The sequence below is a fragment of the Cebus imitator genome, unplaced genomic scaffold (genome assembly GCF_001604975.1).
Source record: "Cebus imitator isolate Cc_AM_T3 unplaced genomic scaffold, Cebus_imitator-1.0 Scaffold260, whole genome shotgun sequence".
Lineage (NCBI taxonomy): Eukaryota > Metazoa > Chordata > Mammalia > Primates > Cebidae > Cebus > Cebus imitator.
The window spans coordinates 1,756,999-1,769,335 of NW_016107575.1; the positions used below are offsets into that span (position 1 = coordinate 1,756,999).

The 12,337-nt window shown below is 50.3% G+C and overlaps 1 protein-coding gene across 1 annotated transcript in view; it reads right to left on the reverse strand.

Annotated features, from left to right (window-relative positions):
- The window catches only part of DENND2A (DENN domain containing 2A), a 116,135-nt gene that overhangs the window by 20,462 nt on the left and 83,336 nt on the right, over positions 1-12,337 (reverse strand). The window contains 2 exon segments of the mRNA XM_037728272.1: positions 8,985-9,133; positions 10,993-11,133. Coding sequence (XP_037584200.1) covers positions 8,985-9,133; positions 10,993-11,133 — 290 coding nt within the window.

Consider the following 12,337-nt stretch of genomic DNA (forward strand, 5'->3'; position numbering starts at 1 on the left):
CCTTGGCCTCCAAAGTGCTTGGATTACAGGTATGAGTCACTACGCCTGGCCAGAAAAGATTATTTTGAATGGAGCTTGTCTTTCTCAATCCCTGATGCAAGTGGTAATGAGATTTTATTCCCTGACTTGTGAAGGCCAGAGGAGCCCTCGTGGAGGGGGAGGGGAGGTGGGCACTGCTGCGACTGGTTGTCTCTTAGGAACATGCCGATAGGCAGTGATTCTGGGGATGCTAAGGATGACTGGTCAAGAGGGCTTCAGAACGTGGAGGTGGAGGGGCTGGAGGAGAGGCAGTGTTTCTGACGGCAGCCGAGGAGAGTCCTCGCTCGCAGCTGGCTTGCATTACAGTGGTGCGGAGGAGAGGCACGCCAGCACTCACAGCTGTGATCAATTGTACAAAAGTGGGGCAGGGAAGAGAAGGCCCCAGTGGGAGGTTGGCTGGGCTGCAGGGTTAAAAGTTTGGGCATGGGTGAGAAGGGTTGGGTCCAAGGATGTTTTGCTGTTGGGAGGTGGTTCCTGAGGGTTGGAGCAGTATTCCAGAACATCAGGACGCACTTGTAAGGAATGCCAAAGTTTTCCTGGAGCCAACTCTTCAGTTCTGGTTGCTACCAAGCCTCTGCTCCATACTTGGTGTTCCTATGCTCAGCAGGCCTCCAACTTTCTATAAACAAGTAAGGATCCAGCACAGAGCTTCCTCTAAGATGCTACCAAAAAAGTAAATGAAGAGTTTCCTGAATTAGAGGAACACCCCAGGAACTGGAAGGCTGATTCAATGAATATCCTTCAGCATCCCAAGCAAAGTAGCTCTCCTATTGGTGCGTCACTCCCAGGAACATGAGTGAAAGGTACTCAGGTATGGTCTGGTGCCTGATGAAACCTACCAGGAGGTGGGAGTCACCATGCAGTGGCTACCTGGTTTCCATCCCTGTACTTACAAACCCTGAGGCTGTGCACTACAGAGTTGAAAATGAACACGGGCTGGGCTTCAAAACAACTAGTTCTGTTATTCTCTGTGTGATCTCAGGTAAAGCACTTAACTGCTCCAGGCCTCAGATTCTTCACTTGTGAAATAACTAACGGAGACTAGATCATCACTAGATCATTGCGGATGTCCTTCCAGCTTTTTTTTTTTTTTTTTTTTTTTTTTTTTTTTTTTTTTTTTTTTTTTTTTTTTTTTTTTTTTTTTTTTTTTTTTTTTTTTTTTTTTTGAGATGGAGTCGCTCTCTGTCACCCAGGCTGGAGTGCAATGGCGCAATCTCAGCTCACTGCAACCTCCGCCACCCAGGTTCAAGCGATTCTACTGTCTCAGCCTCCTGAGTAGCTGGGATTACAGGTGTGTGCCACCATGCCCAGGTAATTTTTGTATTTTAGTAGAGATGGGGTTTCAACATCTTGGCCAGGCTGGTCTCGAACTCTTGACCTCGTGATCCACCCACCTTGGCCTCCCAAAGTGCTGGGATTACAGGCATGAGCCACTGTGCCTGGCCAGCTTTTTTTTTAAGACAGCGGAAGAGGTGACTTATTTTATGGTTGTTACACTCGGCCACAAGTAAACACAGAAATAGTCCGGAATGTCACAGGTCCAGGGCAAAGGACCAACATGGGCAGCTTTGGTTATGAGCAAGGTGGGTCTCAGGTGATCGGCGATCAGATGGCGATGAAGTTCTAGATCCATTGAGACAAGCTCTAGACAGTAGCATGCAGTCCTACAACTTGTACCAGCATCCCCAGTGTCTGGCATTCCATGTCTCTGCTCCTGTGGCCTCCACGGTGCAACAAGCTAGCGGTTTACTTGGACCTCTGCCTCATCTTTCTTCTTTTGCACTTCAGCCTGCGCATTCGTTTCTTCCTCCACTTGGCTCTCATGGCGCAGAGGTTTCAAAAAAAATGGCGCTAAGGCCGAGAGCAGCTTTTTTTTTTTTTTTTAAAACAAAGTTTCGCTCCTGTTGCCCAGCTGGAGTGCAATGGTGTGGTCTCAGCTCACTGCAACCTCCGCCTCCTGGGTCCAAGCGATTCTCCTGTCTCAGCCTCCCAAGTACATTACAGGCATTATAGGCATGTGCCGCCATGTGCAGCTAATTTTTCTATTTTTAGTAGACATGGCGTTTCACCATGTTGGTCAGGCTGGTCTCCATCTCCTGACTTCAGGTGATCCACCCACCTTGGCCTCCCAAAGTGTTGGGATTATAGGCGTGAGCCACTGCACTCCAGCCTGGTGACAGCCTCATCTCCCTAGAGAGGGTGTGGTGAGAAGCCCAACCTCCTGAAATGGCAGATGTTGCTGGGTGCAACCGATTCTAGAGAGGACATGGGATTCTCATTTCAGCTTGTGTAAGCTGATAAAAAATGAACCAAAACCAACAAATAAGGGGATGCCAATGCACAGTTACATATGAACTTATTTGTGTAGTTACCTATATTTCGAAGATAAGGTTCAAACTCCTATATGTGTCAAGATTTGCCCACCTAATCCTACTTATCATTAGCCAGTAGTCTATCATTTAGCGTATGGTTTAATGCACTACAAAAATATAAGTAAATTTCTTGTTTTATTTTTTAATTTACTTTTTAAAGACAGGGTCCACCCTGGCTGGACAGCAGTCATGCAGTCATAGCTCACTGCAGCCTCAGACTCCTGGGCTCACATGATCCTTCCTCCTCAGCTGGGACTACAGGCATGTACCTCTATGCCCAGCTCATAAATTTCTTGAATATTGAAAACTGTCCCCCATAAAGTTTTTTGTTTATTTGTTTTGAGATGGGGTCTTGCTATGTTGCCCAAGCTGGTCTCAAACTCCTGGGCTCAAGCAATCCTCCGCTTTGGCCTCCCAAAGTGCAAGGATTATGGGCATGAGCCACCATGCTCAGCCTACCTCTAAAACTTTTGGACAAATTTGTTTATGGGCAAACTTTATCATTCAGCCTGGTCTGTAGGTTTCGCCAAAACTATGGGGAACTGAAATTAGTAAACTAAAAAACAAAATGTTTATCATCAGAAAAATGAAGACGAGGGTGTAGAGAAATATTTATCTGTGTTGCTATGACCGCAGAAAAGCCATGACAACAGCATTCTTTCCTTTCCATCTGTCAAACTCCGGCTTGACAGAGCCATTGCAACACTCAGTGTCCACCCTAAAGATGAAACAGAGCAAAAATGTTATTCTAAATTTGATGGATTTTTGGCTCAACTTAAAACCATTTTATAACTCATACAATATTTGCCATAACTCCCTGAAGCTTCCTCTTACAGTGGGTGGCTCGAAGCGATGATGAAAGAATAAATGGTGTTTGTGGGGGAGGGCGCTGCAGGGGTGGCTACCAATCTAGAGTGGGCGAAGGTCCCCTCTGGGATGTCACAGGGCCATGCACTGAGCCTGTGACATGTCCTGTTCTCATGCCCTCACTAAGTTAGCGGCTACAGCCAGAAATCAGGAGAATAAGGAGGCTTTCTTCCCCGTTAGCGGAGCAGGGCTCATCTGTGCATGTGCGGCCCCCCAGGAGTATGGGGGATGAGGGCACCAGCTGTAACTTAACCTGATGACTTACTTTCTTTCTTTCTTTCTTTTTTTGAGACAGAGTCTCACTCTGTTGCCCAGGCTGGAGTGCAATGGTTTGATCTCAGCTCACTGCAACCTCCGCCTCCCAGGTTCAAGCAATTCTCCTACCTCAGCCTCCTAAGTAGGTGGGATTACAGGCACCCACCACCACAGCTGGCTAATTTTTGTATTTTTAGTAGAGACGGGGTTTTACCATGTTGGCCAGGCTGGTCTTGAACTCCCGACCTCAGGTGATCCCCCTGCCTCAGCCTTCCAAAGTGCTGGGATTAAAGGCGTGAGCAACCGTGCCCGGCCTCTTTCCTTTTGAGACGGAGTCTCACTTTGTTGCCCAGGTTGGAGTGCAGTGGCATAATCTCAGCTCACTGCAACCTCTGCCTCCTGAATTCAAGTGATTCTCCTGCCTCAGCCTCCTCAGTAGCTGGGATTACACACACCTGCCACCATGCCTGGCTAATTTTTGTCTTTTTAGTAGAGACAGGGTTTCATCATGTTGGCCAGGCTGATCTAGAACTCCTGACCTCGAGCAATCCACCCACCTCGGCCTCCCAAAGTGAGCAACTTCGCCCCGCCTGAAGACTTTCCAGAATTTTCCAGGTCAGGCAACTTGCAGCCAACCATTGGTCCCAAACCCTTGTTTGTCAGGGCCTGGCCAAAGAACACTTTAATTCCTTATGGCTACTTTCCCGTAAACCAGACAGATCGAGGTGGATACGGATTCCTCCACCTGGCCCACGGAGTCAGAGAGTTTCAATGCTAGGGGAGGTCACCGAATCACACCTCTCTCACTGGAACCCTGATGGAAGGCCAAAGGCCGTAAGGGAGGTGGGGAGACCCTGAGGAGAAAAGCACAGACTTGCCCATGACTGTGTTTGCCTGACTGCCCAGCACGAAGTGGGGCCAGAGGGCCTGTGTTAGGGAGACTTTCCTTATACATTTCTGTAGACAGACAGTGCCCCAGACACTGCCCTTCACCCACCCCTGGACCCTGCGGCCCGGCTGGTTTCCCTCCGTCCTCTCCAAAGCCCAGCAGCTCTCCCACTCCCCTTTCTTGAGCAGAATGACGATCCTCTGCACGCCTGTTAGTTATGCATGCGACAGGCTGTGAGGGGGCGTGAAATGACACAGGTCAGACCCTCAGAAGGTGCGGGCACGCAGGCCGCTCCACGTCCTGTCGCTGTGTCATTCTCATCAGCTTCGCTCACGCTTTATTTTCCCTTCTTCCTGCCTCAGAGCTCTTCGGGCCTTTATTCATGCATATTTCCATCTCTCAGGTCTGCATGGAACCCGTGTAGGATGGAAGGATGATTTATGGGGCAAGGGGAGAGCATGTGGAGCCATTTGTAACAGGAAAAGTGAGGGCTGCTTTCAGATAAAACAAGACAGCGGAGTCCCGGAAAGTCAGAGCCCTGCGGGGCCTCGTCTCCTGAACAAGGAGACCCAGGGCCACCGGCTAAGGATGCTCAGGTGTCCCCCCTACTCTGGGAAGCCTCCCTGAGTGATGGGGGAGGGACGTGTACCTCTGAAAGCTATAAAGTGTCTAAAGACCCATGACAGTCTCTCTCACACATGCACACCGTGACTGTACCATTGCCTGGCTCTGTTATTATCCGAGGGCACCAAAATTATCCATGTTCCTGTTGCCTTCTCTTCTCCCACAGAAAACCCATTTTCACAGTGCCTGACATCTGGCAGCTGCTGCAGAAGAAAACCCCTGATGGGCACAGCGTGCCTGTGGGGAGACCTGCTTGTGGCAGCCACAGCTGGCGTCTGACCCGCTCATGGCATGTGTCGTTTGAAAAGACTAAATCTCCAAGGGCAGAATGCCAGGCAATGTGGAAGGCTGGGTGGGGAGAGAAACGCCAATGCCTCTCCTGTGGACCACACTGGCGACTGTCTCCTCCGTCGGGGGGGCCCGAGAGCAGGGCAGGGAGGGTGGCCAGGGAACAGCCAAGGCCCAGGGATCCAGGCGGGGTCCACTCTTGGCCGGTGGGCTTTGTTCATTTCCGTCTGCCTCTCATGACAGCAGCTCTGTGGGAAGGGCTGGCTCAGCGTCCAACCTGTCCCCCAAGAAATCTGTCCAGTGAAAAGGCGGAGGCGTCCAGTCCTCTCCCAGACATCCCCGGGACAGGCGTTTCCAGGGTTCTTTGTGCCTGAGCCTTCTGACGTGTCCTGCACTGCCTTCGGTGATGTGTTTTTCCTCTCACTCAAGGCCCCTTCCCTTTTCTGTTCCCATCTTTTCTCTCCTTGCACTTTTTTTTTCTTTATTTTTAGAGACAGAGTCTTGCTCTGTCACCACGACTGGAGTGCAGTGGTGTCTCACTGTACTTTGACCAGAAAAATCGGTGATGCTTGGTTTTCTTCTTCCTGGAGGGAGTCTTGGGGAGGCTGGGGCGTGTGAGGCGGGCCGAGGCTCCTGTCCGGCTGTGCCCTTCCCCGACATCTTCTCAGGCTGGGTCCTCACCAAGTCTAGCATCTCCACCATGCAGGCACACTCCCTGGAGACTCTGTTCCCCCCACCACCACTCCTGGGGGGCGCTGTGTTTCCTCGGCTGGCTTTCCACTTGTAGCCCAGGCCTTTCTGAAATCCATCATTTCCCCCTCCCCCAAATCCAAGCCTGAGAATTCCACCTCTAGGGGATGGAGGGAGTGGAGGACAAGGAGGATAAAGGCAGTTACTATGGTGCTGATGAAATCTGATCCTGGCCACTGAAGGGTTATTACTCATCCTGGCTTCCAGGGCCCCAACCTTGAGAACTCCCTCAGCTGAAATCCCCCGTGCTCCCAGTGCCCGGGAGCCTGGAGAGCTCCCCAGCGCCCAGCACCAGCTGCAGGCTTACAGACAGGGCCCGCTTCCAGGGCTGACAAAAGTGCACCGGGAGCACAATCACCCTGACATTTACAAGTGAATAGCGAGCTGAAACTCAGGGTGGGAGCAGGCTGGGAACAGCCAGATGGCTGCTGTCCAAAGAGGTGCATCAGAAAGGTGACCAGATGCGCTGCATAAGGGGAGAGGTGGGGCCGCTTCCCACCCACTTCCTGAGGAATCCCACGATGGCGACCAAGTTTGTCCTTCCATTCTTCTACGGCTTTTTTTCCTCCCCCCTTTTGTTTTCCATAGTTCAGAGTCAGCTTTCTTCTTCAAACCACAGTGCTTCGGTTTTTTTGGTTTTGGCAATAATGCTTCTTTCCAGATGGACTTCTCAGGTGGCCTCATCTGCGCCACTCAGTTGGCTGGTCCCGGATCTCAGCCCTTCCTGGGGCTGCAGCCACCCCTCACGCTTCTGTGCCCCCAGCTTCAAAGCAAAGAGGGCTTTGATTCAGTGTTTCAAAAATGATGAAAATGTAAGGAATTCTCTTTTTAGAAGATCAGAATGAACACAAATCCCTGTCTGCATTTCCTTCCGGATCGTCTTTGATTTGTGACGTGGCCTTTGCAAATCATCGAATGTGCTTGGGACAAGGGTGACATCCTATGGGGCACTGAGTTTGTGTGTGATGGGAGGGGATTTGCTTTAATGGTGAGGAAGGGATGGCTTCAGGATGTGTCTGTCCTCTGGAGCATGGCCCTGCAGCTCCTCTGAGCTGGCCTCTGTCCACCACTACTGGCTCATCTCTCCGTCCCTCACCTTCCTCTCTCTGCGCCAGCTCTAGTGAACTACTTTCAGCTCTTTTTTTCTTTTTCTTTTCTTTTTTCTTTTTTTTTTGAGTTTCACTCCAGTCACCCCAGGCTGGAGTACAATGGTGCAATCTCGACTCACTGCAACCTCTGCCTCCCGGGTTCAAGGGATTCTCCTGCCTCAGCTTCCCAAGTAGCTGCGATTATAGGTGTGCACCACCATACCCAGCTAATTTTTTTTTTTTTGTATTTTTAGTAGAGACAGAGTTTCACCATGTTGGTCAGGCTGGTCTCAAACTTCTGACCTCAAGTGATCCACCCGCCTTGGCCTCCTGAAGTGCTGAGATTACAGTCGTGAGCCACCATGCCTGGCCGACTTTACAGTTCTGAAGGGGACGGCTGGGCCTCCCCGTCCCCGTATCTCTGCAGGACGGCTCCTTTTGCCTGCAAAGTGCTATTTGCTCTGAGTGTTGGTGCTCAGAACTCGCGTCCCTGGGAGTGAGTACCCTCCCTCGGTCTCCAGAACTCACTGCCTCCACCTGCCTCACATGTGGTCCTGGATAGTCTGCTCATGTCTCTGTTACCCTACTGCACTAAGACAAGTCTGTGTCTTTTTTTTTTTTTTTTTTGAGACGAGGTCTCGTTCTGTTGCCCAGGCTGGAGTGCAGTAGTGGCATGATCATAGCTCACTAGAACCTTGAACTTCTGGGCTCAAGTGGTCTTCCTGCCTCAGCCTCCGGAGTAGCAGACTACAGGTTCAAGCCAGCATACCTGGCTAATTTTTTTTCTGTTATTGAATTTTTTGTAGAGATGGGGGTCTTACTGTGTTGCCCAGGCTGGTCTTTAATGCCTTCACTGAAGCAATCCTCCCACGTCAGCCTCGTAAAATGCTGTGATTACAGGCGTGAGCCACCACAACAGCCTATGTCTTTTCTCTGTTTTCCTACCACATAGCAGAGTGTCTGACACATGGCAGAATGAGTGGAAAGCCCCGCAATGCCAGAAAAGTCGTACACAGCAGTGCACAGTGGTGTGCCTCCCAGATCTCCAGTCTCAGCTGCCAACTGATTCCATCCTTTTTCAGATTTATTTTTATTTTTGAGACGGAATGTTGCTCTGTCACCCAGGCTGGAGTGCAATGGTCCAATCTCAGCTCATTGCAGCCTCCACCTCCTGAGTTCAAGCGATTCTCATGCCTCAGCCTCCTGAGTAGCTAGTATTATAAGCATGAGCCACCATGCCTGGCTAATTTTTGTGTTTTCAGTAGAGACGGGATGTCACCCTGTTGGCCAGGCTGGTTTTGAACTCCTGATCTCAGATGATCCGCCAGCCTCGGCCTCCCAAAGTGCTGGGATTATAGGTATGAGCCACCACTCCTGGCCATCAGGTTTTTTTGGAGGGGGCAGGGGCAGGGGAAGGGGACGGTCTCCCTCTGTTGCCCAGGCTGGAGTGCAGTGGTGAGATCTCAGCTCATTGCAATGTTCGCCTCCCAGTTTTAATTGATTCCCATGCCTCGGCCTCCCAAGTAGCTGAGATAACAGTATGGGCCACCATGCCCAGCTAATTTTTGTATTTTTAGTAGAGATGGGGTTTCACCATGTTGGACAGGCTGGTCTCGAACTCCTGGCCTCAATTGATCTGCCCATCTCAGCCTCTCAAAGTGTTGGGGTAACAGGCATAAGCCACCACACCCAGCCTGATTCCATCCTTAGAAGGGCCTACTCTCCAATGCTAGGCAGTCACTTGCTCTACAGACTAGGCTGCAAGACCGACTTGTCATTCACACGCTTTAGCAGAAGTTGCCAAGGGGGTACCTGAGCTTGTCTGCAATGAAGATGACCCTCCTCTCCAGAAGCAGTGAGGCAAAGACACAGACCAGGTGGCGGACGCTGAGAGAGGAGAAGAGAGACTCAAAGTCCACGTGCTCGAGCCGGGAGTCCAGCGGGCGGCACAGTTCAATCACCTGCCAGGGAACAGGAGCAGCCATGAAGGAGAGGCCCAGCTACGCAGCCAGGCCTCTCATGGGCGCCGCAGTCCCAGGGCTCTGAGGTCCTCAGCAGGGGTGACCCACTGGCGGGGGAAAAGGGAAAGAAAAAAAGCAAAGCCAAAAGATTGGGGGAAAAGAAAGATGCCAGAAGATAGGGAGGAGGTAGGGAAGCAAGTGTCTCACACTCAGTGTGGATGAAGGGGAGGAGAGAGGATGGCAAAATCAATGGGTTTTGGCCCCCAATGGTTGGGAGGCTGTCCCTGGCAACAGCATGTCTATACTCTCCATGGAGAGTTTGTAGGACTTTTGAAAACTGCTCTGCCCCTGAGAGTCCCAGCAGAGAGCATCTCTGTCTCTTGAGGGACTGTTACCATGTTGGCCAGGCTGGTCTTGAGCTCCTGACCTCAGGTGATCAGGAAATCCCAGGCTACTATGGAATGCCCCAGCAGGCCTGAGTAGCACTTTGGAGACTCGATGCCACCTCAAGAAAGTGTTTGTTTTGTTTTTTTTTTGAGACAGAGTTTCGCTCTTGTTACCCAGGCTGGAATGCAATGGCGCGATCTCGGCTCATTGCAACCTCCGCCTCCTGAGTTCAAGCAATTCTCCTGGCTGGGACTACAGGCGCGCGCCACCATGCCCAGCTAATTTTTGTATTTTTAGTAGAGACGCGGTTTCACCATGTTGACCAGGATGGTCTCGATCTCTTGACCTCGTGATCCACCCACCTCGGCCTCCCAAAGTGCTGGGATTATAGGCATGAGCCACCGCGCCTGCCCTGTTTGTTTGTTTTTTGAGACAAGGTCTCGATCTCGCTCTCACTCTGTTGCCAGGCTGGAGTGCAGTGGCACAATCTCGGCTCACTACAACCTCCATCTCCCTGGTTCAAGTGATTCTCCACCTCAGCCTCCTGAGTAGCTGGGACTACAGGCGCACACCACCATGCCTGGCTAATTTTTGTATTTTTGGTAGAGATGGGGTTTCACCATGTTGGCCAGGATGGTCTCAATCTCTTGACCTCATGATCCGCCCGCCTTGGCCTCCCAGAGTGCTGGGATTACAGGCGTGGAAAGGACAGGCTTCAAAGTCTAAGATGAATAATAAGCAGTGCCGGAGCTTGTCTTCCCCGGGAATCTGCCTTACATTATAAACTTATAGAGGCAACATGCCGGGTGCGGTGGCTCACACCTGTAATCCTAGCACTTTGGGAGGCCGAGGTGGGTGGATCATTTGAGGTCGGAGTTTCCAGACCAGTCTGGCTAACTTGGTGAAACCCCGCCTCTACTAAAAATACAAAAATTAGCCGGGTGTGGTGGCAGGCACCTGTAGTCCCAGCTACTTGGGAGGGGGAGGTTGAGGCAGGAGAATAGCTTGAACCTGAGAGGCGGAGGTTGCAGTAAGCCAAGATGGCAACACTGCACTCCAGCCTGGGTGACAGTGCAAGACTCCAGCTCAAAAACAAAAACAAAAAACAAAAATAAAGTTATAGAGGTGATACAGACTTGAAATGTAAACAGATTTCAATAAAATGTATGAATGAAAATGGACTATTAAAAGAAACTAGCATGTTCAGTGCAGGTCCCTAATCTGAGGCCAACGTCATGCAAAGAACACCCCAGCTGCCATGGCACAGTTTTGGGCTTGCCATCTTGGGCAGAGTCCCAGGCTGGATGGATTAAGGGTGGAACTTATGATGAGTGATCTGGGCCAGCCTAAGGGGTGGGGAGAGGACACCCCGGAATTAGACTGCTGACTGAAAGGCAGCCCCTCTGAGCACAGGGACTTGGCTACCTCAACTACTACCTCTGCAGGGAGAAGGAAGGAGTCTGACAACTTACCTCAGTTCCTGAACCTGGCAGGAAGTTCTTGACAAGGATGGTTTTGCCCAGGGCTGGGAAAGGGGCTTCCATGACACTTCTCATGAGTGGCTGAACCAGGGCAGGAGAGATTCCTCGTCTTTTCTCCACCTCATCTAAGATCTGCAAGGGTCAGAAAGGCAGCTTAGCTATTCTGAAGCCAGGGCACCAAGGCGTAGCTCAGTTCTAGAAGTGGGCCCGCCATGGTGACTCAAGAAGCTCTGCTTTCCCCATGAGGTCAAAACTTATATGACAGGCCCTCTGACCCTACGCATGATTGTCCCCAGTTCTTCTCCCTGCTGTGTCCACACCCTTTGCCATGCAGCATTGCAGCTCCTTCTACTCAAGGAGTGAAGTCTTGTTCCTTGCTCCTTTCACTTAGGGTTTGGTCATGTGACTGGTTGTGCTAATACATCCATTCCCACTGGGGGTAATATCACCCTAAGAGGGTAAGAACTGGCTTTTGGGAGGAATGAAAAATCTTAAGATATTATAATGGTTTGTAGCCCTCCAAGGGGTCACAGTGCGTAAACAGATATACAGTTTATTTATGGAATTAAAATGTCATGGGAGGGGATAGCCATCAGGAAAATACAAATCAAAAGCACCATGAGATACCACTTCACACCCATTAAGATGACTTTAATAAAAAGACGGATAATAACAAGTGTTGGCAAGGACACGGAGAAATTAGAACTCTCATACACTGCTGTTGGGAACGTAAAATAGTGAAGCCACTCTGGAGAACAGTCTGGTAGTTCCTCAAAAGGTTAAACATAGAGCTACCATATGACCTAGCACATAGCATTCCTAGGTACCTACCCAAAAGAAATGAAAACATATATGTTCACATAAAAATTTGTACATGATTGTTTGTAGTGGCATTATACATCATAGCCAAAACACAAAAACTTAAATGTCCATTAACTGATGAAGTGATAAATGAAATGTGCTATATCCATATAATGGAATATTATTTAACCATCAAAGCGCTGATACATGCTATAACTTGGATGACTCTTGAAAATGTTGTGCTAAGTGAAAGAAGCCAGTCGTAAAAGGCCATCTCGTGTATAAGATTCCATTTAGGGCCGGGCGCGATGGCTCAAGCCTGTAATCCCAGCACTTTGGGAAGCCGAGGCGGGCGGATCACAAGGTCAAGAGATTGAGACCATCCTGGCCAGGATGGCAAAACCCCGTCTCTACTGAAAATACAAAAATTAGCTGGGTGTGGTGGTGTGCGCCTGTAGTCCCAGCTACTTGGGAGGCTGAGGCAGGAGAATTGCTTGAACCGGGAGGCGGAGGTTGCAGTGAGCTGAAATTGTGC